The sequence below is a fragment of the Misgurnus anguillicaudatus genome, chromosome 18, assembly GCF_027580225.2.
Source record: "Misgurnus anguillicaudatus chromosome 18, ASM2758022v2, whole genome shotgun sequence".
NCBI lineage: Eukaryota > Metazoa > Chordata > Actinopteri > Cypriniformes > Cobitidae > Misgurnus > Misgurnus anguillicaudatus.
In genome coordinates, this window is record NC_073354.2 from 33,320,132 (window position 1) to 33,347,823 (window position 27,692).

At 35.1% G+C, this 27,692-nt stretch overlaps 2 protein-coding genes across 5 annotated transcripts in view; both read right to left on the minus strand.

Moving 5' to 3' along the window:
- Positions 1 to 67: 67 nt before the first annotated feature.
- Positions 68 to 6,177, minus strand: laptm4a (lysosomal protein transmembrane 4 alpha). Its single transcript, XM_055186500.2, has 7 exons — positions 5,949 to 6,177; positions 4,853 to 4,973; positions 4,622 to 4,698; positions 2,979 to 3,101; positions 2,804 to 2,899; positions 2,612 to 2,710; positions 68 to 1,112 (listed from the first exon to the last, which is right to left on the minus strand). The coding sequence occupies exons 1-7, from the start codon at positions 6,072 to 6,074 to the stop codon at positions 1,038 to 1,040; spliced, it is 717 nt and encodes a 238-aa protein (XP_055042475.1). The 5' UTR covers positions 6,075 to 6,177; the 3' UTR covers positions 68 to 1,037.
- Positions 6,178 to 8,078: 1,901 nt separating this feature from the next.
- The window catches only part of mark3b (MAP/microtubule affinity-regulating kinase 3b), a 94,629-nt gene continuing 75,015 nt past the window's right edge, over positions 8,079 to 27,692 (minus strand). For 2 of the 4 annotated variants that reach the window (XM_073856362.1, XM_073856363.1), the window contains exons 12-19: positions 23,573 to 23,723; positions 23,282 to 23,493; positions 23,102 to 23,205; positions 20,803 to 20,982; positions 17,489 to 17,763; positions 15,054 to 15,075; positions 10,494 to 10,538; positions 8,079 to 9,565 (exon numbers count right to left, since the gene is read on the minus strand). In XM_073856362.1, the coding sequence (XP_073712463.1) occupies positions 9,220 to 9,565; positions 10,494 to 10,538; positions 15,054 to 15,075; positions 17,489 to 17,763; positions 20,803 to 20,982; positions 23,102 to 23,205; positions 23,282 to 23,493; positions 23,573 to 23,723 (1,335 nt within the window). In that variant the 3' untranslated portion in view covers positions 8,079 to 9,219. The remainder of the gene's footprint in view (positions 9,566 to 10,493; positions 10,539 to 15,053; positions 15,076 to 17,488; positions 17,764 to 20,802; positions 20,983 to 23,101; positions 23,206 to 23,281; positions 23,494 to 23,572; positions 23,724 to 27,692) is intronic. The other 2 variants (XM_073856364.1, XM_073856365.1) reach the window with 2 other exon arrangements.

The following is a 27,692-nucleotide window of genomic DNA, read 5'->3' on the forward strand; positions in this document are numbered from 1 at the left end:
GGTGTCCCTTTAAATTCTACAGCACCTTTAAAGTCTAAAAGCGTCACAATATGAGATCCGATGACAATTCTGAATGTTTTAAAATTGTTTATTGAATTAAGATTACATAACACATACAAGAAACGAAACCAAATAAAATAACATGCATCCATTGATTTAATACAGCACTAGCAGTTTCCTTTTATTACTTTATAAAATTGTCTCTCATGAGGAGAGTTTTCTCTCATTGTCTGTGTGTTAAACAGCATTATTCAGCGGTTACCATGACAACAGATCACAATGATGGCTGCTAATGTGATGGTGCACAAGGGTTCAATGGATGGAAAACACAATGCCTACTATATAAACAAGATAAAAAGTGCTTCGAGCTTTCACTTGTGAAAGGATGAATGTCTTACGTTCACTAATAAACTACACGAAGGAAAAAATATAATTTTATCCATCACACTGGATTGTCTAAACAGGTATTTAATCTAGCAAAACAGATTTTGGTGATTCTAAACGCAGGTGCCTCGTCGAAGTTTATTTCACAATACTTCCTCTACTAAGACATCAGCAAAACAAAACACTGGCATTAAAAACATTAAAAATGCTGGATGGAGCTTGCGGCGAAAGCTTTCATTGGTAAAAATTTCAAACGGCAGCCCCAAAGAATCATTTCATTAGCCATTCGCTATGAATTACCTACACAGTTCTGTCCTAAGCACGATTTATTGCAGAGCCCGAGTCCTCAAAAGATTATGGTATCTCATCTCATATATCGATACGCTAATTCCTGCCGCAATCTCTCCCCTCCCCGACCACGTGCCGCTTCAAATAATTTCATATGGTTTTACAAAAATAGATCTGCAGTGGTGAAGTGTTACGAAAGTCATGCGAAAGAAAGTCACGGGACAGTCTATGAGATGTAAAAGCTGATGATGATGATGATGAGATGTGTGGATATGCTGGGAGTCTAAACGCCCTCCGTGTGTTGGAATGAAAGGCAGGATCGAAAGGCAGAGATGGGTGTTTGCACTGGATTTACTGCAGGAAATTTAAGCTGCCGTGTAGGGGGGTGGCGGCTCTTTCGCTGGCATCGTCATGGCCATTTCATAAGTAGGCAGGATGTACTATAAGAAAGAGAGGAGAGCGTTAAAAAGATAAATACAGGTGAAGAAAGCATTCTGGGACATGATATAACACACTTGAAGTAAAAAATGTTTACCGCAGCGTTTACTTCCAACCCCAATTTAAATACAATTTAACCACCCAGCCAGGGTGTTTAGGATTAGTTTTGGATAAGCTCTCACAAGCAAGAAGTGCAGAAAACCCTGCTCAAAAAATTATTTGGAGGCAAAGAGCGCCCTCTACTGTAACACTGTGAACATTGAATTTTAAGGGATTTTCTCTCATGCACAAAAAGACCCAAGATGTGTATTAATGTAACAAAAGTCGTAAAATGTAGGGGTGCATGGGGCAAATTAATTGTAACACGGACTGTTAACATTTTTGCACAAGGTTGAGCATTTTAATTTTCCGGTATTTTTTTTCACGCTGCCACAAGACAATCTCCCGTAAATTATTGGAAATGTATAATGTTTTTCCAGAGAGTTATTGATGAGTGTTTTGGTGGCACGTAAGTAAATTTTTTCATTATATGTTTTTTTCGGTTTCTAAGTTGGGTGTGTAAGATACTAAATCCAATGCTATGTCATATTAATCAGTGTCTTGTTGACTAAAACATCATTTTGAAATATGTCTGCAGCTCTTAGCAAGTTTTTTGGTGGGCTTGAAAATATTTTGACCCAGCGGGGTTAATTGTAACGCTGTGTTATCAACTAACCCCTCAGCACTTACCATATGAAAACAGCTAACGTTAGCATAATTCTTTCCGTTTTTTAAATAGGCTACACACGAATGATTGCTGGCTGTCAACAAAATAAATGTGGCTGTCTTATCAAAAATCGTGTGTCAAATTTATTTTTGTTCATATCTATAATATTGACTGAATAAGGTCACGTCAAAGATTGAAATCATAATGAAATGAATGGCTAAAATTAGACTTTGATGCTCATTATCTCAGAATTTGATTTTGAAACTGTAGTATGATTATTACAGACTGGGTCACATATAATTTTTTTTTGTCATAATTGTGCTGCTTTTTCTCACATATTTAGACATTTGTGTTCATTTATAATTGAACTATTGTTAGAAAGGGCTGGATGAATGAATACAGTGTGGATAGCTGTCTATTATAGACAGATATATAAACAATATCCACTTCAAGTATATAGACAAAATAGTATTGAAATATTTGCCTGCAAACTTAATTTTTAGCAAGTGTTACAACTAACCCCCTGCCTGTTACTATTAACCCCACCTATGGGTTAAGCTGTAACATTTGCACTTCTGTCATATTTGGTGTAATTGTCCAAGAATAGTGAATACAAGAAACAAACTTCAAATGTTCATTTGTAGCAGAGATGTGTGTGTTGCTTGTAAAAAAATATAATTAATCAAACTCAAATATTTTTTGAACGATTGAGCCAAAACCAAAAAGTGTTAGGTTGTGCCCCGCCCTCCCCTACACATTACTCATCTGGTCCAGCTAAAAGTGTGCTAGACAAACCTGAGGCGGGGTCTCAAAACCAGGATAGACAGCAATTTCCGGAGTGTTCCTGTTGTTTATGTACTTATAGCAGTTCCACACGCAGTTGATCAAGTAAGCCTAAAAATGGGAGAAAAAACACAATTTAGCTCCTTCAATATTTGATTCAGCAGATTCAGTGTCAACGTCTGCAAAGTTTTAAATAACATTTACCTTGAGGACGATGAGAACGGTGACGAAGACGAGCACGAAGAGCAGCAGACAGCTAGAGTCCAGAGAGAGCAGGTTGTCTTTGTAGGGAAAGTCGGGCTGAAAGAGAGATTATTTTAGGTATAGGGTTTTTTATGAACTTCTAATGTTTCTAACGGTGACAGATGGAGGTACTGACCAGCTGGTCCAGGTAGTCCTTGATTCTGGGCAGGTATGTCAGGGAGCTGATAGCTACCAGACAGCTCAGCGCAAAGTCAAAGAGCTGGTAGCAAAAGAACGGGATGAGCCAACCGTCACGATTCTGTACAGGAGGATAAAAATAACGTGTTAGGTGTTTAGGCGGGTCACTTCAGTAAACGCTCCATTCACTGGATGTGTCAATCATATTGCACAATACTGAAAGGAACTTGTAGGGCTCTAATATTATTGGCCAATTTCTGAGTGCAATTTATTTACATTTATGCCTTTTATCTAAAGCGACATTTAAGGTACTTTTTATTAGTATGCAAGCTAGTGATGGACTGATTAATTGCAGTTGCCAATATTTGAATTTTTCAATTATCAACATCAGTCAATACATTTTTTCAATTGGCGAATAAACCGGTCTGTTCCTAAAATTTGCTATTTTTAATAAAAAGACACTCGGATGAGACACTAAAGCCAACATGTAACAGACAGTAAAATGATGAATCATCATTTACATCTTAATGTGATGATGTGTTATATATTTTTTAAGTACTTAAAGGGATAGTTCACCCAAAAATGAAAATAATGTCATTAATGACTCACCCTCATGTAGTTCCAAACTCGCAAGACCTCCGCTCATCCCCGGAACACAGTTTAAGATGTTTTATATTTAGTCCGAGAGCTTGTTGACCCCTCATTCAAAATATACGTAGGGCATACTGTCCATGTCCAGAAAGGCAATTTAACATCATCACAGTAGTCCATGCGACATCAGTGGGCCAGCTAGAATGTGTTGAAGCATCGAAAATACATTTTGGTCTAAAAATTACGACTTTATTCAGCATTGTCTTATCTTCCGGTTCTGTTGTGAAGCGCATGCCCTAGACTAAAGTCACGTGACTGCAGTGACGCACGACGCGGCTGACGTGTTTTTTGGTGTGCCCCAGTTATTTTTTTGTACGCCCAGGCTTCGTTTACAATCTGAGGAAGACGTACGCTATAAGTTTGAAAAAAAAAAAAACTTCGCAAACATGTCTGAGGATAACACGTCATCGGCGTCACTGCAGTCACGTGACTTTAGTCTCACACATGCGCTTAACAACAGACATGGAAGAGAAGACAATGCTGAATAAAGTCGTAATTTTTCTTATTTATGGACAAAAATGTATTTTTGACAGTTTTATGACATTTTATAAAATACATTAACTTATCATGAATTCTGTGTAATTGAACCTAAACATATAAGGCTACTAACCAACAGCACTACTTTGTATAATTTAATATGTTTTGTTTAATTAAAAAGTAAGATTTTAGAACTGTTTTTGTCATAATTTTTCTTTGGTGGGCCCCGAACGAATGCACCGTACACAAAGGGGGCCGCACGCTGAAAAAGTTTGAGAACCACTGTACTATGTCACACAAATCCAACCTGTTTCTGACGATGACATCAAGCAAGACTGTAAAGTAGAGATTAACGTACAATGGCATGTAAGGACAAGAAACAGTTTACTTCTGATGAGCACAGTGTGTGTGGTGTTGCGTAACTTTCCAGGTTTTTTATGATCTCTATTCTCCACAGTTTAACAAAAATACATTCAGAACATCAGAAATAATGTACTTAACATTTCAACTTACAGTTATAGCTCCATACACCATCATGGCACTGATGGTGAGCATCAGGAGTGAGATGGCAAAGCCAACACATGCATTCTCTAAAAGAGACACAAACCAGACGTTAAGCCGTTATTCACTTTCTTATTTCATTATTTCTGTCCATAACCGACTGTCAATGGATAAGCTACAGTAATCTTGTGTACTAAAATGACAATTAGATACACTTATATGTAAAAACATCAAAACACATACCTGACATTCGGTCAGAGGCTAAGTAACGCTCAATAACCTCATACTGCAGGTCAACAGTGGGGACATTTTCAGGGTGAGTAACTGCCACAGTCAACAGGATACCCATCAACAGGTTCACCACCTTTAGACGGAGACGACATCATATGTGAATTACAAATGATATTGACAATAATCGAACATTTATGAAATAACATTAAATCAAAGGCAGTCTAGTAAGACGGACAGTCTAATGATTCACTGCGTCTTGTGACTCCTCTGGAAAACTTTAAAATTTGGCAGGAAAGGTCAATGACTCTTTCAACTTATGAAACACTTCAGTAAACCTCTACTTAAAATAATCATCTGACAACACATCAGTTATTCCGAGATGGAAACTTTGGTTTCCTGTAAACATAATTTGGACCCACAATATTGACATGTAGGCATTTTCAAAGATTTTCCATTGCCAGTTGTTAGGAAATTAGATATTTTATTCACAGTGCAACTAGTTTATTCATAAGTACAAAGTCTGCGATGCAACAATTTCTAAACAACTAACTTATTACTTTGCATATCTCAGACATAAAAAAATATCTATATAACACAAACATTTTATGACATATTTAGACATACGGTTAAAATTAAACTTACACTACAGTTGTTGTAAATTACACAAAATTTGTTGTTAGTTGACTGTAAACTGTATTTCAGTCCCATTATGATATGTTGGTAAACGCACGCAATAGGCCTCAGTTAGCGCGTTAGCTAGTTAGCCATTTAAAACAACATCACAAAAAACATCTAAATATAATTTCAGCATAATAATCTCCTAGTTACAGCATGACATAAAGACGTTATAATGCTTATATGCGATTACATCACGTCTAAGCTCCATTGGGTGTCATATTTGTTGACAGTTTGATATCAAAACATTGCGTTAGCTTTAGCATCTCGCTAACACGGATTTGACAGCAAAAACATACGTTAAATAACAACCAACGTCATTACAACACACACACAACTTCTACAAGTTTTTGTATGTTATCGCCATATTTTATTGCGTTATAATAAAATGGCAGCATTTATGATGTATGATTGTCATGTTTTAGTTTCGTACCATGTACCAGGTGCCCAAAATGATGGTTCCAGTGCGCACGTGACAGCAGCCGCAGCATCGCGCGCTGTACCGTCGGTCTCGAGTCGGTTTGAAACGCATGTCGTTCTCGGTGCTTTGGAGAAACATCGAGAGAAAGAGACGAATGTCTGCCGTCAAAAACAGCAGCTACGTGTAACCCCCGATCGCACTGACGAAACTCCGCCTGGTCGGTGAGAAACAAAGGAGGCGTGGTCACTACGCGAGTGGGCGTTGTTAGTTGCGTCGCGCTTTGAAAGGGATGTGCATCAGCTCACCCAGCCGTGTAAATTTAAAGCGCTGGAGGATTTTCTGGGAAAGCCTTTGATGGGTTGTATAATAGACAAGATGCTGGAAATTATATAGGTCAGTCAAGATGATTTCAAATTATTTAAAAAAGAAGCATTACAAGCGAAACGATTTACTAAAAATCATGCATTTCTATGTGTTTTGGTGACGTTACTTTTTTTATTAGAATTTGAATATAATGCACTAAGCTTTTCATTGAAGAGCTTCATAAAGGAAAAACTTTTGTTCCTATGTGTATACAGATATATATGACCATGTCTGTGTAATTCAGGCCATAGTCATATAAATGAAAGTATTTTCTTTACATTATGGGGGATGATTTTACGTAGAAAACAGTAAATCACCCAAAAAAGAGACTAAATAAAATTTTTTAGGATGATCGGGTATACCAAGCTGCTAAAAATTTAACTCTGTGTCAAACTAAGTTAAATATACTTTTATACTCAAATATGAATTGTCCACATATGATTTCTATGAACCTAAAATTAGTTTTAATGGATAAGCTGGACCATAAAAGAAAGCACCCAGCATGTGCTTAATATACATGGGAACTTCTTTAATATTTTTGTCTCTCACACTGCAAAAAATAATTTTCAAGAAAAAAATTCTTAGTATTTTTGTCTTGTTTTCAGTAAGAATATCTAAATATTCCTATATTAAGATGCTTTTTCTTGATGAGCAAAACAACCCAAGAAAATAAGTCTAGTTTTAGACCAAAAATATAAAATTTAATTGATTTTGTGCATACACTGCAAAAAAATTATTCTCAAGAAAACAAAATCTTACTATTTTTGTCTTGTTTTCAGTAAAAATATCTAATTTTTTTTTAATTAAGATGCTTTTTCTTGATGAGCAAAACGACCTAAGAAAATAAGTCTAGTTTTAGGACTAAAAATATCAAATTTAAATGATTTTGTGCATAAAACAAGCAAAAAAATCTGCCAATGGGGTAAGCAAAAATCTTGAACATTTTTCTTAAACACTAAATTCAAGTAAAATTTGATATTTTTGGTCTAAAAACTAGACTTATTTTCTTGGGTCGTTTTGCTCATCAAGAAAAAGCATCTTAATGTAAGAATTTTTAGATATTTTTACTGAAAACAAGACAAAAATATTAAGAATTTTCTTTCTTGAAAATAATTTTTTTGCAGTGTAAAACAAGCAAAAAAAAAATAAAAATCTGCTAATGGGGTAAGCAAATTTTTCTTGAATTTAGTGTTTAAGAAAAATGTTCAAGATTTTTTTGCTTACTCCATTGGAAGATTTTTTTCCTGTTTTATTCACAAAATCACTTAAATTTGATATTTTTGGTCTAAAAACTAGACTTATTTTCTAAGGTAATTTTGCTCATCAAGTAAAAGCATCTTAATTTAAGAATTTTTTGATATTTTTACTGAAAACAAGACAAAAATACTAAGAATTTTTTTTCTTGAAAATATTTTTTTTTCAGTGCATGAAGTATTCATGTGATGTAGATAAAGGTGAGTACCCTATAATAGCTAAAACATCAACATAATTCACATATTTCTGTTTTTCGATTTATGACTTTTAGAAGATAGTAATTGGAAAATAACTAAGTGTGCCCAAACACATTACTTGTAGGCGCGGGTAAGTGTTCGCATTAACATTTATTCATTTAGCGGCCTCTTTCATCCGAGGTAATGTTAGTAATGACTGTTTACAAGAATAATAATGCTAATACTACTTTGAGTCAGTTTGTTAAAAACCCATGAAAGCTTTCACCTGAGCCTTGTGAAAAGCTTAAAGGAGGTTATTAGTCAAACAAAAGCAACTCTGCAAATCACAGATTTTCAGTTGTTTTAATGGAGACACTGATCAACCTTATTCTGTGATGAGTTACATTAATTCCCATAGTTTCCGACACACAGCCAGACTTAAAAAAGAAAAAAAGTATATCAATATGCTGCTGCTGCAAAACTAAGGTACATTATTTACATTCCAAAAAATGGAAACATCAAAACAAAATACAAACAGTGCCAATGGGAGTGAATACTAAATGGCAAGCTAAAGTTGTGAAATGTTTCCCAGAATGACTCTACGGTACGCCGGGGCCGAAGCCAAAACAAAGACTTTCCAAGAACATCCGAGAAGGTTTCATCTTCTCGTATGTTAAAAAAACACTTCATAAGGAAATAAACGAAATACTCAAACAGACCAGAAAGTAAAACGTTCCTGATCTCAGTAAGTCTCTTTTCTCTAACGTTGCATTGCAGTAGCCCGTCTGAAGCGGTGAGGTTTCCTGAAGTGCGTGGTCTACCAAACTCGCTTCTGACCTGAGGCTTTGGCCATGAGCCGCCTCCATGGCACCAGTGGTTCAACCTGTTGGATCTTTTCTATCTTTAACACTAAAAAAAAATGGATTATTTTCTGAAAGGGGAAAGAGGTTAAAAGGATGCTTGAAGAAGTGGAGAAATAGAAGGATAGGAAATATAGAAAGATCACTTTAAGGGGGAAATGTGTGCAAACAAGTTTCATATCTAAATCAGTGGCCATTTTGTTTTGGCATTTAAGAAGGACTGGGAGGAACAATAAAGTGAATACTGGAGTGCTGAACCGTCCCGCTGCCTTTTCAGTCTCTGGTGTTAATCTTAAGCCCTACATAGGGCACCTACTGCAGTAGTGCATAAACAAAACAAAACACAAAAAATAAAGAAATGAATCCATCATTTTGTTTTCCTACAGTTTGAAACCATCCAACAATAACAACAACAATAATATTAATAATGTTTCAAAGATGCAGGAAATTATTGCCTAAGGCATGATTCTATACAATATTTTCAGTACATACTTTGTAAGTGTTTGAGGAAAACAATCCTTGTATATCTGCTACTTGTTCCAAAAGAATATACAGCTTGATTACTCTAGTTTCGTGTGCCTTTAGTCCTTTTTTGTTGCTTTTCACATTTTCGACCGATTTTGTCTTTTTTTAGAGCTTTAGTTCATTGGCAATTTTTGAGGCGATGTTCTTGAAAGCAATGGATGTTCCTGATATCCGTTTGAAGCGTACGCCGTTTAGAGAGAGGCGGGGCAGCTTGCACACCTCCATCTCCCATTGGACCAAGCTCTCGGCGTGCCCGTCGCCGTGCACGCAGAGAAGCAGGAATCGTTCGCGTTGCTCGTAGTCGCAGTTGTTGGCGTCCAGGACTTTGCGGATCTCGCGCATCATCTCGGTGGGCTCCATGGAGGAGGTGGTCTTCATGCTCCAGGTGAAGCGTAGCGAGCGCGGTTTGGAGTCTTTATGTTCCTCTTTCTGATCCCCAGACACGTTACGACTGCAGAGAAAGAAAGTAGAAATTTGTATCAATGTATATTTATATACATGCATGTTTTGATGTGCTAGACATGACAGCATTTAAAGACAAAAATAAAAAATGCTGTCATCATATTCTCATCCTTATGTTGTTGTAAACCTGTATGTATTTCTTTTTTCTGATGAACACAAAAGAAGATATTTTGATAAATTATGGTAAGCACACAGTGGATGGTAACCATTGACTTCCATAGTAGGAAAATAAAATACGATGGAATTCAATGGGTACCGTTAACTGTGTGTTTACCATCATTTATGAAAATAAAATATTTTGTGTTCATCAGATAAAAGAAATTTATACAGGTTCAGATCAACATGAGGATGAGAAAATTATTATTTTAAACTATTAATTTAAAAGGGACATATTATGAAAATCTGACTTTTTCCATGTTTAAGTGGTATGATTGGGTCCCCAGTGCTTCAATCAACCTAGAAAATGTGAAAAAGATCAACACAGTAACTTAGTTTTGGTAAACCATTCTCTGCAAGCATGTGAAAAAATCCCCTTGTGATGTCAGAAGGTGATAATACCACCCCTTAATCTGCACTATCCAACCACGTTAGTGCAGAGATCAACACCTACTTATAACATGCTATAATAAATTATCTATACTCTCTGGGGACACCAAAGATTTATTTGGCATCTTAAAAAAGTTTTGTGAAATGTCCCCTTTAATAGTCATGTTGGACTGTCTTGTTCTTGCCACAAGGAGGCAGAGCAATCAAGCAAGCTGTCAGTCTAACCAAATGATTACTGACTTTCAAACTAATGTTGTCTAAATTTATATTTAATTTTTGGGGGAACTAATAAGAGATGTGGGAATGGTAGGTAACAACATTGAAAAGGTATATAAAGAAAAAAAAAACTAAATTCAGACGTCTTGTCTCACCTTGAATCCTCATACCTCCCATTTCTATCACATTCTGCCGGCACTCTTTAAAAAAAAACAAGATGGAAGAGAAAAAACAAGTTTAGAACCAATATTTCTGTTATTAAAGGAAGAAAAGATTAAAAGACATTAAAAGCATTTTAGACATCCTTGGGGAAAAACTTATCAAAAGATAACGCTAGAGAGAGAAACGGATCTCCACATCCTGTCTATATGCAAAAGGGACTTAAAATTGACCTATGTGCCCATGTGTTAACCCTACACCGCAAAAAATGATTTTCAAGAAAAAAAATTCTTAGTATTTTGTCTTGTTTTCAGTAAAAATATCTAAAAATTCTTAAATTAAGATGCTTTTTCTTGATGAGCAAAACAACTCAAGAAAAGTTAGACCAGAAATATCAAATTTAAGTGATTTTTGCATAAAACAAGCAAAAAAATCTGCCAATGGTGAAAGCAAATTTTTCTTGAATTTTTCTTAAATTTAGTGTTTAAGAAACATTTTCAAGATTTCTTTGCTTACCCCATTGGCAGAATTTTTTTGCTTGCTTTATGGACAAAATCACTTAAATTTGATATGTTTGGTCTAAAAACTAGACTTATTTTCTTGGGTCGTTTTGCTCATTAGGAAAAAGCATCTTAATTTAAGAATTTTTAGATATTTTTTAATGAAAACAAGACAAAAATACTATTTTTTTTTCTTGAAAATCATTTTTTGCAGTGTATGATCCAACTTTTTGTTCCGTTTTGTCATTTTGCAAAAGATGCAAACAAAACTTAACTTCTAAATGAAGGCTGTACCTTTGCCTACAAGACACAATGAGGCATTTTATCACAATAATATGTACATAATATGTAAGGGTTAATGTGGTCATTATCACAAAAAAACTTTAACAAAGTCGAGCCTTATTTCAGAAATGATCTAATACACAAATACAAAAATATTTAGTTATAAGATGACCTAATTTATCATTCTACAACATGAAAAAGATTTGGAATGGGCATGCAATGGTGCGGACAGTGTGAAGCGGTCAGAGGAAAAGATACGAGCAGACAGATGAAGGAGAAGATCATTTTGACGCCGTCAACTTGTGAAAACAATGGAAAATGTATGTACAGTGATATCCAGCAGGTGAAGAATATGTTTTGATTTAAAGTGGCCTGATTTTTCTTTCTGGAAGGAATGACTAATGGTTATGCTTTATAAATGTGGTTCCTATGAGTCAGCTTGTCATAGACGGGATTGGTATATTATTTCAAACAAAATTTTATTTATAAAAAAATATTTTCTTTGAAAATGATAAGGCACTTGACAGAGATATTTAGGTGGAAGGCATTTGATGTCCTTTAAGAACAGACACATTTAAGACATATTTTTAAATATATTATCAGACATATGGGGGGAGTTTCCCGGACAGGACTTATCCTAGTCCCAGACTAAAGTGCATGCTTGAGCTGCCTTAATTTAAAAAATGTCTCAAAATGCACATCAGTACTGAAAATAATGATTCATTCAATTTACTCCCTTCTTTTTAAGGTAAGTGGTTGGAATCCAATTTTTTTTGTTTTGTTTTCTATTTTTTTTGTTTAAATGTAGCTTAAATAAATTGATTGCGACCACTTACCTTAAAAAAATTGAGTAAATTAAATGAATCATTTTTTTTCAGTGTAAGGTATGTTTGTAAAAACTTCTTAAAGGATTAGTCCATTTCTTAAAAAAAATCCAGATAATTTACTCACCACCATGCCATCCAAAATGTTGATGTCTTTCTTTGTTAAGTCGAGAAGAAATTATGTTTTTTTCAAAAAACATTCCAGGATCCTTCCAATCCCAATGGACTTTAATGGACCCCAACAGTTTTAATGCAATTTAAAATTGCCGTTTCAATAGAGTTTCAAAGGACTCCAAACGATCCCAAACGAGGCATAAGAGTCTTATCTAGCGAAACGATTGTCATTTTTTAAAAGAAAAACAAAAAATATGCACTTTTAAACCACAACTCGTCTTCCTCCGGTCCCGCGACGCGCCAGCGCGACCTCACGCAATTGCGTAATGCCGTCGAAAGGTCACGTGTTACATATGAAACGCACATTTGCGGACCATTTTAAACAATAAACTGACACAAAGACATTAATTAGTATCATTCGACTATAACAACAATGGTCCTCTTTTTCCACACTTGTAAACACTGGGGCGTAGTTTCGCATACGTCATCCGTGACCTCTTGACGTGAAGACGTACCGCGTGAGGTCACGCTGGCGGGCCACACGACCAGAGACAGACGAGAAGTTGTGGTCCAAAAGTGCATATTTTTTATTTTTCTTGTCAAAAACGACAATCGTTTCGCTAGACAAGACCCCCATGCCCCGCCCGGGATCGTCCAGAGTCCCCCGAAACTCCATCGAAACTGCAATTCCAAACTGCATTAAAACTGTTATGTGTTGGGGTCCATTAAAGTCCATTAAAATGAGAAAAATCCTGGAATGTTTTCCTCAAAAAACATAATTTCTTCTCGACTGAACAAAGAAAGACATCAACATTTTGGATGACATGGTGGTGAGTAAATTATTTGGATTTTTTTAAGAAAATTGACAAATTCTTTAAATGCCCTAAAACAACAAAGTACTAGTCCTGGATAATCTAAACCCAGTCTGGGAAACTGCCCCATTAACAGCAGTACAAAATACAGCAATGCAAAAACGGGACGTTCTCGAGTTGTAATCTGCTGGTGATGTCATAACTGCACTGGCAGGAACAACAAAAGAGCTGGGACTGTGAGTCCACCTAACAGAGCCAGACAGGGAGGTCAGGGACTGGTAAATCATTCCCACAGGAAAAATCTGGAGCATGAGGGCTGGAGTAGGATGGGGAGGTTGTCGCAACAGTCAATTTTGGTACCTTAACTCCAGAAATGAGCCCTCTCAATCTCCACATCTGTCAGCAGTTAAATTAAGAGCCCAATAGGGTGGCCTGAATTACACAACCAAGAGCAAGTCTGTTAACTTTACTGCAGCACTAATGCATTTATTTCCCTATCGTCAGAGCAGACTAATAGTTAAAGATGCGACAGTGATCCAGACAGTTATATAACGCAGTATACGTAATTATATAACAGATGAATGAATCTCAGAAATAGACCAAACTTGTATTTTAACTCAAAATCAAGAAGAAATTATTTAGGATAAAACACAGTACTGGTCGTTACCGTTGGTATATTTAAAGCATGCCCTAGATATAATATATATATATATATATATATATATATATATATATATATATATATATATATATATATATATATATATATATATATATATATATATATATATATATATTAAAGGGACACTTCACTTTACAGCTCCTCTAGAGTTAAACATTTGATTTTTACCGTTTTGGAATCCAATCAGCTGATCTCTGGGTCTGGCGCTAGCACTTTTAGCATAGCTTAGCATAATCCATTGAATCTGATTAGACCATTAGCATTGCCCTAAAAAATGACCAAAGATTTTCGATATTTTTCCTATTTAAAACTTGACTCTTTTGTAGTTACATCGTGTACTAAGACCGACGGAAAATTAAAAGTTGTGATTTTCTCGGCCAATATGGCTAGGAACTATACTCTAAAAATGGTCTAATAATCAAGAACTTTGCTGCCGTAACATTGCTGCAGGAGGCACAATGATATTACGCAGCGCCAGAAAATAGCTATTGAAATGCTATTGAAAGTTAGAAACTAGATAAAAACTATTTTCAGGTGCTGCGTAATATCATTTAGCATGCTGCAGCCATGTTACGGCAGCAAAGTCCCTGATCACCACGCCAGAACGAGAGCACAGCTCCTAGCCACATCTGCCCAGAAAATCACAACCTTCAATTCTTTCGTCAGTGTCAGTACACGATGCAACCACAAAAGAGTCAAGTCCCAAATAGGAAAAACATCGAAACTCCCTGGTCATTTCCGAGCGCGATGCCAATGGTATAATCAAACCCAATGGACCATGCCAAGCTACGCCAAAAGTGGTACGGCCCAAGCCACAGATCAGCTGAATGGATTCCAAAACTGCAAAAATCAATGTTTAACTCCAGGGGAGATGGAAAGTACCCATTTCCAAAAAAAGTGGAGTGTCCTTTAAAACTTAATATATAACAATGCCCAGAAGGGTCAATGGCATCCTTTGGTCTTAAAGAAGAATAATGTGGAGCAAAAAAACAAAACGAAACACTATTATCCACTGCATACAATGAAAACATATGAGATAAGATTAACCCTCAAAAGCTGTGAAGAGAAAATGTGTCTAATCCTGTAAAAAGACTAGTTAATCTACGGTTGTGCTCATCTGTAACCTGTAAGTGGTCATGCATTGTGGATTAGTAAAGTTCTGCTCATCAGACCATCAGACGTCTCATGCAGGCTCAGTCGCAGTCCAAGTAAAACGAAAGTGTCAAAGAGTGAGTGACAGGCAATTAATTGAAGACGTCTTTACACTAGGTTAAGAGTTACGTTTTAAATTTCAGTTAAACAAAAATGGTTAACTGGACACAGAGCCATTTATGGGTCCTACCTTTTGGTAAACCTGAATGACATGTTTCTACAAAACAAACAGAGAACAGAGACATCCATCAACATCTAGAGTAGATGTATCGAGGACATGTAGGGGAATCTGATTCCAATGTCAACTTTCAAGAATGAAAGCAAAAAGACAAAACCTTTCAAGAACAAGTCAAGGTGAAATTGCACCCCAAAATTTAAAGATTTTTTTAAAGTCTAAATGAAACAAAACCTATTTTTAGGAATATAACATTGAACCCATTTTCATTAAATGTGTATAAATAACACACAATTTGATAAGTAGTGCAATACATATGGCAATTTCCAATGTTGTGTCCCTAAGATACGCCAGTCCTTCCCGTTCACATACTGTAAATATGCCGCATCCTTTCGTGTCATTTTATGTATTGGTTTCTCAATTTTTTTCTGTTTTTTAAACAATTTTCGCTTGGGTTTGGAGTTAGATTTGGGATTTGCTTTAGGGTGTCATTTAATATATAGGTTTCTCCATGTTTTTGTCTTTTTTTAAACCATGGTGGCTTGGAGTTGGGGTTAGAATTGGGGTTTTGGTGATGTCATTTTATGTAACAAATAGTAGTTCTAACCCCAAACCCAAGCGACAATGTAAAAAAACATAAAAAAGAAAAACCAATACATAAGATTACATGGATAAAATGCGATATATTTAAATTAGAATTTGGCGAACGTATTGCACGACTTTTCACACTGCATGCTATTTATACGCAAGTCGTGAGTATGGGCTCAAATATTTGTTCTACTGCCTTGATTTAAAGTCCCCATGAAATCCAAAAGGACAATTCTCTATTTTTAATGGAATATTGCAGTGTTTATTATAAACAACGTATCTGTGAATCTTTTTGTATTTGTTTTTAATTTATTTCAATAGTGCCCTCACAAACTTCTGAAAATGCACTTTTTGTGGCGATACTTCTCTAATGACGTCAGATGGCTTGGACGGGAGCATCTGTTAACTCTGCTCCTTTCAACTGTCAGTCTGCTACAAGTTTTCATTTCTAAATGAAATGCCTACTTCACGTAGTGCCTACTATCCAATCAATTCACGTTGAAAATTACAAGCCACGCCCCTCTATTTTTCTTGCATAATATTCCGCTTCATTTGGAAAGACGTCACAACATGGAAGTCGATCGCAACTTCCTGTTCACTTTATCTCAAAATTTATCTCACTTTATCTCAAAATTTAGGGACTTTTGAGACCCCTTCGACGACACTGACAAAAAAGCATCTAATGAGAAATCTAGCGACTTTTTGGATAAGCCGTGGAAGTGACTGCTGGGTGGCACGTAGATTTAAGGGGTAGTGAACCATTTCATACTTGTTTAGTTGTCTAACAACAGAAACAAAGAATATATAAATTGTAGACATCGGATATATTAAATTCAGTTTGTGACAGTTCAGTGAGTAAGAGAAAAGTTAACAGTTTTGAAGTCACAATTCATATGAGACATAATGATGTCACAGTCACAGATATGCTAATTAGCGCATGATGTACATGATGCGACAAGCAGCTACTTTTTTGATTATTTTTACTCAAGTAAATAAATGCATTACAGCGATAAGAATTTGAAAAGAAATGTGTTTTATTGTCAATAAAAAATGCAATAAAATCTTAATGGTTCTCAAATGCTTCAATGTTTTTGCAAAATATTATTTCCTATTTTAAGAATTTTTTTATTATATTTTTGGTTATTGTAATGGAATGTGACCTGGACATTTTGCATACACTGCAAAAAATGATTTTCAAGTAAAAATGTTCTTAGTATTTTTGTCTTGTTTTCACTAAAAATATCTATAAATTAAGATGCTTTTTTCTTGATGAGCAAAATGACCCAAGAAAATAAGTCTAGTTTTTAGACCAAAAATATCAAATGTAAGTGATTTTGTGCATAAAACAAGCAAAAAAATCAGCCAATGGGGTAAGCTAATTTTTCTTGAATTTTTCATGAATTTAGTGTTTAAGAAAAATTTTCAAGATTTTTTTTGCTTAGCTAAAAACTAGATTTATCTTCTTGTGTCGTTTTGCTCATCAAGAAAAAGTATCTTAATTTAATAATTTGTATACATTTCAGTGAAAACAATACAAAAATACGAAGATTTTTTTTTTGTTGAAAATCGTTTTTTTGCAGTGTATATCCTGCAAAAATCACATAATTGATGTAAATAACATAAAAGCAGTAACACAAATCAATACGACATGAAGGAAACATGTAATGTTAAAGGTGGGTACCACATTGCACATCTTAACTAGAGATCACTTAACTGTTCGGTATTGGATTATAATGTCATTTTATCTCAGTTTTTCTGAATTTAAAAAGCATTCCTTATCTTCAATTCATCCACAAACAACTGAAAGCTTGAGATATTTACTTCTTCAGGGAGTCTTTTTTATATTGACGGCGTGGACTATGTGTTTCTGCGGGTCAGCTTGGATGTGAGTTTCGTGAAGAGGTTCGTCGATCCACGACTTCGGGACTGTGAGAGGGGCGTGGCGTCATGCGATAAGGTGGGAGAGGCCGGTGGTCCGTTGTAAGTGGCCGTGCGTCTCTCCCTCAGCTGACCTCCGTGGAAGGTGCTGCGACTCAGCGTGCCTCGCGGGAAACGCAAACGATCCGGAGGGGTAGCGCTACTGATGCTGTGGGTGGAGGCTCCAGGGTTTTTCTGACTTGTCTGAGCCGTGCTCGTACTGAAGAATGGATCAGCATTAAGGTTTAGAGGAAAAAGACAAAAACAGGAAAATTTGTCAGCCACTCGAAGGTATTTGGGCACTTACAGAGCACATTAAATGTCTGAATGTCATTGCATTCGATATAACATATTAAAGGGGGCATATTTTGAGACTTTTTTTAAGATGTAAAATAAATATTTGGTGTCCCCAGAGTGTGTATGTGCAGTTTTAGCTCAAAATACCATATAGATAATTTATTATAACATGTTAAAAATACCACTTTGTAGGTACGAGCAAAAAATGTGCCGTTTTGGGGTGTGCCTTTAGAATGCAAATGAGCTGATAAAATGCACTGCAAAAAAATCTTTATTTTGTATTTTTGTCTTGTTTCCAATAAAAATATCAAAAAATTCTTAAATTAAGATGAAAATATAAAGAGTTTCGTCGCAAAACGAGATAAATCCGTTTTTAACATTTTTGTCAAAACATGATTATTATTATGTTATCATGTTATTATTTTGTTTTATGGTGCTACTTAGCTGTATTTTTTAAGTTATGAAGGTTTAAATCAAAACAAACCAACTGCAGTTTGATATTAAGTTGATATTAATTGGAATGCACAACCAAAAAACGAGATTTTTTGCAACGAAACTCTTCATATATACTTTAAGTAAAATTTGTGCTTAAAACAAGCAAAAAACACTGATCACCATGATGTTGGTTTGTTGAAATTGAAACTCAATTGTGCTGTCAATTATTTTTCTCTCTCTGCACTAAATGACAGTGCCGTGGTTGGATAGTGCAGTTTATGGGGCAGTGTCATTATAATAAGATCCCCTTCTGACATCACTAGGGGGAGACAAATTTCAGTGGTTTTCCCAAACGAAGTTACTGGGTTGCTCTTTTTCACATTTTCTAATTTGATAGAAGCACTGGGGACCCAATAGCACTTAAATATGAAGAAAGTCAGATTTTCATGATATGTCCTCTTTAAAACAAATGTCATCTGATGCTATACTGCAAAAAATGATTTTCAAGAAAAAAAACTATTTACTACTTATTTTCTTGGGTCGTTTTGTTCATCAAGAAAAAACATCTTAATTTAAGAATTTTTAGATATTTTTACTGAAAACAAGACAAAAATACTAAGAAAATGTTTTGTTGAAAATAATTTTTTGCAGTGTAGAGTCATTTTTGCAATTAAGTAACAAACGAATAAAGTTAGATTTTTTAGTTTATCACATTAACTCACATTAGTTTGTAAACCAGTGTCTGAATACTTTGTTCATAACTAATTTCTTTACAAAAGTTTGCTTGTGCTAGCTTTCTTAAAAATCTATGAATGTCACAGCATTAGATAACAAAATATCAGAAACATAGCAATTATTTTAAAGTGTGGCTCATGTGTTCAAATACAGTACGATGCTAAAGGATTTCTGTAATGGAAAGAAACAACCAGACACTAAGCCTGTCTCGGGATAGCAACATGACGTGTGCCATTCTGTCATTCATTTCAGACATAAGCCCAGGGTTTAGTTCAGCATGATTTAGTCCAATCCCTGACGTATAGTTTAGATACATTGTGCGAAAACTCAAATCCTCTGGGTGCCGTTCTTCTTATTTAATTTATATTCACAAAGATCCTTAATCTTTCTTTGAAAAGATTGCAAGGTCATCTTTGCTTGCCTCTTCTTCATCTACAGTACATTGACCCTTAATCTTTCAATCAGGGACTTACCAGGTAATGATGGGAAGACTGCAGACTCTTTAAGGGTTAGTTAATTCAAAAATCGTGTCATTCCAGACTGTATGATTTTTTAGTCCAATGTGAAACAGAACTGAAGCAGTATTTATCTATTGTGTTTCATAAAAACTAATAAACTTTAGATTTGAATGTCATAAGTTCAACACTGCAAAAAATGACTTTCTTACTTTCTAAGTATTTTTTTGTTTTCAGTAAAAAAGTTGTAAAAATTCTTAAAACAAGATGTATTTTCTTGATAAGAAAAATGACCTAAGAAAATAATATTAAAAATACACAATTTAAGTGAATTTGTGCTGAAAACAAGCAAAAAAAATCTGTGAAAGGGGGAAGAATTTTTTCTTAAATTAACCTTTTTTCTTACCCTATTGGCAGATTTTTTCTGCTTGTTTCAAGAACAAATTCACCTACATTTTATGTTTTTTGTCTAAAAACTAGACTTATTTTGAAAACAAGACATAAAACAAGACAGAAATACTAAGTCATTTTTGCAGTGAAATAAATTAATTCAAACGTACACTGCAAAAAATTATTTTCAAGAAAACATTTTCCTAGCACTTTTGTCCCGTTTTCAGCAAAAATATCTAAAAATTCAATCAAGATGCTTTTTCTTGATGAGCAAAACGACCCAAGAAAATACGTCTAAAAATATTTAATTTAAGTGATTTTGTGCATAAAACAAGCAAAAAAATCTGCCAATTGGGTAAGCAAATTTTTCTTGAATTTGTATTGAATTTAGTGTTTAAGAAAAATGTTCAAGACTTTTTGCTAACCCCATTGGCAGATTTTTTTTGCTTGTTTTATGCACAAAATCACTAAAATTTGATATTTTTGGTCTAAAAACGTAACTTATTTTCTTCGTCGCTTTGCTCATCAAGAAAAAGCATCCCAATTTAAGAACCCTTTAACATTTTTACTGAAAACAAGACAAAAACACCAAGAAACCTTCCTCTTAAAAATCATTTTTTGCAGTGTACTTCTTAGACCTGAATGCTGATTTAGTGTGTTAGTTAAAAATAGACCCTTAAATTGTAAACAGTGAAACTCCTTCCACTAGTCATTTTACTAGGTTAATAGAGTTTATATACTATATTAGTGGGGCATATTAGACACAAGGGGTTAGTTTTCATGGTTTAAGTGGAAAAATGCAGGAACTTCTTAAATGTTAAAGCGAAACCGAAGCTCCTGGCCAGGTCGCTCTAGATTGGTTGAGACACTGGAGGTATGTGGACGGGGATGAGACGAAGTCAGTCGGGACACACTAAGATTAGAGACAGACGCTAAACTGGCTTTACTTGGGCCTGAAGAGTTCAGAGGTGCCCTCTTTGGGCGGCAGGGTGACGCGGCAGGTGTGTCCAGAGGCCGACAGGGATGCGGCCTTTTGGTGGCGCAGTCGGACCGAGGCTGAGGAGGCGGTGAGAGCCACGGTATATGCCGTCGGGCTTGTGCGGACACACCGCGACATTTCACCCAGGCTAGCCAATGGTAAACGGGCAAATAAACAGCATTGGCACAGATCAGTCAGAGTATGTCCATATGAACAGAACAGAGAAAGATAAAAGAAAGCAATACAGTGAAGTAAAGTAGGATAGGGATGGGTCATGATGTTTTTATGTATTTGCTGAAAAGCTGCTTTGCAACAATGCAAAACTGTGAAAAGTGCTATGGAAATAAATTAAAACTGAACTTGATGCAGGACTACACAAATACGAAACAAAAACTGCTTTTTTGCAAATAAGCAGCAGTTCATGCAATTAATTTGGTTTAAATTTTGAATTGACTCACTGCAAAAAATGATTCTCAAGAAAAAAAAATCTTAGTATTTTTGTCTTGTTTTCAGTAAAAATATCTAAAAATTCTTGAATTAAAATTATATTTCTTGATGAGCAAAACGACCCAAGAAAATAAGTAGTTTTTAGACCAAAAATATAAAACTTAAGTGATTTTGTGCATAAATCAAGCAAATAAATCTGCCAAAGTGGTAAGCAATTTTTTCTTGAATTTTTCATGAATTTAGTGTTAAAAAATGTTCAAGATTTTTTTGCTTACACCAATGGCAGATTTTTTTGCTTGTTTTATGCACAAAATTAGATATTTTTTACTGAAAACAAGACAAAAAGACTAAGAATTTTTTTCTTGAAAATAATTTTTTGCAGTGTAGTATTTTTTGTCTTGTTTTTAGTAAAAATATCTAAAAATTCTTAAATAAAGATATTTTTTAAATAGATTTTTTGATGGGCAAAATGACCTTATAAAATAAGTCTAGTTTTCAGACAAAAAATATACAATTTAAGGGAATTTGTGCTTAAAAAATGCAACAATATCTGCCAATGGGGTGAGAAAATTTAGCTTGAATAAACTTATTTCAAGATTTTTTTCTCACCACATTGGCAGATATTTATGCTTGTTTTAAACACAAAATCACTTAAATTGTATATTTTTGGTCTAAAAACTAGACTTATTTAGAAGAAAAAGCATCTTAATTTAAGCTTAATTTTAGATATTTTTACTGAAAACAAGACAATAAGACTAAGAATTTTTTTCTTGAAAATCATTTTTTGCAGTAGTATTTTTTGTCTTGTTTTCAGTAAAAATATCTAAAAATTCTTAAATAAAGATATTTTTAAATAGATTTTTTGAAGGGCAAAATGACCTAATAAAATAAGTCTAGTTTTAAGACAAAAAATATACAATTTAAGGGAATTTGTGCTTAAAACAAGCAACAATATCTGCCAATGGGGTGAGAAAATTTAGCTTGAATAAACTTATTTCAAGATTTTTTTCTCACCACATTGGCAGATATTTATGCTTGTTTTAAACACAAAATCACTTAAATTGTATATTTTTGGTCTAAAAACTAGACTTTTCTTAGGTCATTTTGCTCATCAAGAAAAAGCATCTTAATTTAAGAATTTTTTTTGATATTTCTACTGAAAACAAGACAAAAATACTAAGTAAAAAAGTGTCTCGCTAATAGCACCGAAAATATTTAAAAACACACTGCGAGACCCCTGTATTATTTTACATTTCTTTCCTTTAAGCTGTTATTGTGTCTTATGTAAATATAAGAAATAGATACGATCAGGGTCAGGTCATCCCCAAACCAGTATACATAAGTTTCCAGGGGTTTCCAATGACTAGTTGGAAACTAGTAGTCATTTAGGCGACCCACTATTAGTCAGTTTTAAAAATAGACAATTTTGGAAACCCTGATACAGCATGCAGGCCAGTGTCTCTTCTTTTGTGGTCTGCAATGGCAAAGCTTCAAGGTTAATCATGGCAGACAGGCACAGCGGGGACGGCCTTCTTTTGTGCGAGATGTAATTGCCGTGAATCAGCTGAACACTGGCCTCTTTGTGGCAGAAGGACCTGAACTCAAAAAAATGTCTCATGGCAAATATCCCAAATGAATCAGAGAGGCTTATTCAGACCATATCCTGGTGTGCCTATCCATGTTTATAAAACCAAACAGACAATGCATACATCAAACCCTGAGCAACTCCCGGGATGGTAGTTTTTGTCAGCATATCTCTTTATGTGTTGTTTAAAAGTAATTTTCTTGGAAATAGATGGTAAAACAAAGGGATTTTTCACCTGTTCTCTTTGCCATTCTGGATGACCGAATGTTTGTCCGCTGCGTTTCTATCACTGCACACGTACGTGTTTCTCCTGGTCATACCGCTGGACACAGAATTGCTCTGCGGAAACACAAAAAAGTCTCGTTTTTAATGTGTGCATGCCATGCCACTTTACATACAGACATAAGATTCTTACCCCAGGTACACCAGAGCCCTTTTTCCCACCAGGAATGTCGGCCTTGTTTGGATTGTTGGCATTGCCAAGTATGGGACTCGGAGGGCCCATGCCACGGCTCCCAGACGAGCTGGACTTGCGTGCCGGAGCGCTGCCCTCCTCTTTATGGTCATTTTCAGCAGACGTGGTTTGACTCCTCTTGGGATATCCAACCGAGGGAATAGCCGGACCAGCTTGGAAGAAAAAGGAAAAGAGATTACAAATGCATGAAGCCTCGTGATAAGCACCGAGTAAGGATGAAAAAACGCTTACCTTGGTCACTGTAACGACGTTGCTTCTGACTGGAGGAGATATTCCTTTGGACTTTGATATGAGCCGGTGATTGGCCGTTATTGTGCTCGCTGTTGGGTCTGGCTTTAGCCAACGACAGGTTACTGCTGGAGCTGGAGTCACTTACCTCCAACTGTGAGTGGACAAAACTAAATGTAAGATGGTGTGAAGTATACCAATGTGTAGTTTTTTTGTGTTCATGAATGAACGCACAGTCAAATGCAAAGCAGTTTATTTGACTCGAATGTGGACCCAGACGTTTGATGCATGTGCTACATACTATGCTTACAATGTTTAAAAAATCTGCCGGTTCTGATGACGAAAATTGTGTCACAGGCACCGTACGCGGACCCTCGCGTACGAGTAAAAATGGACCATACTTTGGCCTTGACACTGAAACAGACCTTTACAAGCTTAATCTCCAGCAAATGCAGAATAATTACAATGTGCAAAAAGAAGCAAATTTAAAGGAACACTCCACTTTTTTTTTAAAAATGCTCATTTTCCAGCTCTGCTGGAAAGAAACATTTGCTTTTTACCGTTTTGGAATCCATTCAGCTGATCTCTGGGTCTGGCGGTACCACTTTTAACATAGCTTAGCATAATCCATTGAATTTGATTAGACCATTAGCATCGCGCTCCAAAAAAGCCAAAGAGTTTCAATATTTTTCCTATTTTTAAACTTGACTCTTCTGTAGTTTAAATTGTGTACTAAGAGCGCCTTAAAATTAGTTTGTAAAGTTGATAAAATTGGAAAAACTCTTTGGTTATTTTTGAGCGTGATGCTAATGGTCTAATCGGATTCAATGGATTATGCTAAGCTATGCTAGCGGCACATTCACAAGGGGCGAAAGCGTTAACGCTTGATGGAAGGGTTGTCTGAAGCGTGGCCAACAGCCAATCACAGTGGCCGCAGCACATGCCCCGATCTTCCATAAACGTTATTGGCTGGCTCTGCCTAGGTTATTTGCATAAGGCAAACTGATTGGCTGATGCTCGTGTTGACATTGAAAAGTTGAGAAATGTTCAACTTCTGCCGCGAGCAACAGCAGTGACGCTGCGCCAACGGATCCGCAATTCAGTTCGCCAACGTTTGACGTCACCCATTAAAAGTGAATGGGAATATGGAAGTAAAACAGTGCCGTTGGATTTTGAATTCTAATTCTTAGCACTGAATTTTTTTACATCGAATTTTTAACACTGAATTTTATTTTGCATCTAAATCAGACTTTGAATTTTAAAAGCCATCGAATTTCTAGCACTGTTTTTTTGCCTATGACATTTTTTTCAATGTTTAAAAAAAAAATCAGTGAGAAAAAAAATTCAATGTCTAAAAAAATTCAGTGTAAAAAAATTCAATGTCTCAAAAGATTCACTGTAGAAACATTCAATGTTTCAAAAGATTCGGTGTAAAAAATTCAATGTCTCAGAAAATTCAGTGCAAAATAATTCAACGTCTCAAAAAATTCAGTGTAAAAATATTCAGAGTCAACATCCGGGGAAGCAAGGAGAAGCAATCGATCCCTGTATCAAATCATTCAACATTCAGCCAATCATTTACGCTCCATTGGTCATGTGACGCTGAAACGGGAAGTCGGTGAAGTTCAGGTAAAGGGTTTATTTGCATTAACATAGTACGAAATCTCACATTTTTCACATCTGGCAGATCGTATCATCAGTATATCAGGACACTGCCCGTTTACATTTATCAGCATCAAAGTGGCTTCTGTATCTGGATGTGTGATCGATCCCGTGCGGGGAGACGCGCTGGATGAATAGCTGTCAATCACAAATGGCTACAACTGGCTTTAACCATATGCAGAGTCGTATAATAATAGAGTTACCAAACGCTTTGATCTCGCCGCCGCGCGGTCACGTGATTCATGTAACGTTCTACAGTTCCAAACCAAGCAGGGTTGTCAATCTGTTTGCATAGGTTTTCAGCTATTTTAGGTAAATATTAGCTTGGAATGTGAATTGATCACTATACTTACTATGTTTATAACGTTTTTTTTTTACTAGGGAGTGATGGAAATACAGTAAATCAGTTAATAAAGATAAACAGTGAATGGTGACTCAAAGATAACTGTGGTTATCTATACCAACTAAAGCAACACAGTTTATCTTTTATTTTTGTAGAAAAAATATGGCTATATAAATGGCTATCAATCTGCTAAAAACATAATTCCTACACTTTTACTATATTAAAATCACAAAAAAGATCGCCAACGCGGTTATTTGTAACAGTGAAGCATAACAGAAACACACTACATTCATATTTAATTGTATTTATAGTACACATTAAATTTTAATATAATTATACATGATTTTCGAGGATACATCACTCGTATTACTTAACAAACACAATGAAACACATAGCAGCATTGTGAAGCAGTGTGACTTTCTTAAAAGGCATTTAGCTTGTCGCTGTTGCCCCCTAGTGTTACTCGTAATATATAAAAAAGATAAGTATAAAGTAGATGGCCACCAGTAATAAAATATTAAACCATTAAATCTATATTATTCACACATTATACACAACTCGTTAAAATATACAATTTTTACTAGTTATTATTTTATGTAAAGCCCTGTGTTCTTAATTTCTTAATTATATGTAGTATGAGATTTTTAATGTGTGAATTAATAGAAATTCCAAAACATTTTCCCGCAATCTTTTTAACACTTTAGGGTCAGTAAAATGTTCTATGATTTGTGGTTAATAATCAGTTCAATGATTGGTTAAAAGCCTACGCGACTGCCGCGAAAAGATAAAGGGCGTATTCCAATAGAATATTATTATCCCTATTCCCTTCGAAGATCAGAACACACTTGATGTATAAACTCTAGAGAAAGTTGCACACTTGTCTCATAGTGTGGTCAATTCAAATACACTTGGCGAATAGAGCAATGAAATACGCACATCAGTTTCTCTTTATTTGGATAGACTGTGTGACATCCCCTTCCTGAAGTGCCCTTCAAGGCCACTAAAACGCCATTTGGAATTCACCCCGCTTTCAGCATGAATTTGACTGCCACGTCCCATCTCAAAGGCCGATAAAACAGCTGGAGTACTAATAAAAACATCAGTAAATTAATAGGTTTCAGCAATTCTTCTGAAGAAATGTTACCATATCTTTCTCTGGCAAAATAATCTGTCTTCAAAGCAAGTGTATTGCGGATTCACGCGCTTCTGATCTCATTTTCCAAGTTGTTCTTTTAAGTCATAATGTAAAAATAACACGGAGACTTAGGTTCTTACATAGATGTGTTGTATTTGTATTATTATGGAAATGCAGGTAAGGATTTTTTCACCTTCTGAATTAAACAAACCGCATATTTTATAGGAAATAGCCTATATTTGGCAAAGACGTTCATCTGTACTAGATTACTTTTGCTTTTAAAGTCAGATTATTAAATATTTCCATTTCTTGAATTTAATAGTTTCTTTATTATTATTATGAACGAAAAACTTAAAACCAATAAAATAGTACAATGACAAACTCGCTAAACAGCTTGTTTATTAATAAAACTAATTCGACGGATGGTATCTGCGTTCTAACACAAATAAATGAAAGACATATTTTTCCATTACTACGAATGCTTAGTATTTGTTTTTTATTATTTTTTATTAAAACAGAACAACAACAAATTACTAAAATGACTCGCTTATATTAAGGAGAAGGTTTAACAAAAACGAATAAATGGAAAACATTTTACCTACCTTATTACATAAATACATCTAAAGATCCTTAGATTTATTTAAAAAAAGCAAACCAATCATTTGTTTAATTTAATAAATATAAAATTACAACAATATAAACCATGGACAAACTCGCAAAAGTTAGATAAAGAAATGCAATTTAAATCCTATGTATTCTATAAGTTAATATTTGTGGAGCAATGCTAGCTAAGCTTGAAAGTCTTGAAATAAATCGATATGCAAAAGCATTTTAACATGCTTGTATTTTTAAGTTATTCAGGGACATGTTTATTATGTTCCAACTATTCCTGTAGAGATTAATAATTAGTAGCAGAATTTAATGAATGTTTTAATGTTTGAGTTTCCATGGCGACATATCAAGGGTCATTACGTGAATGTTGC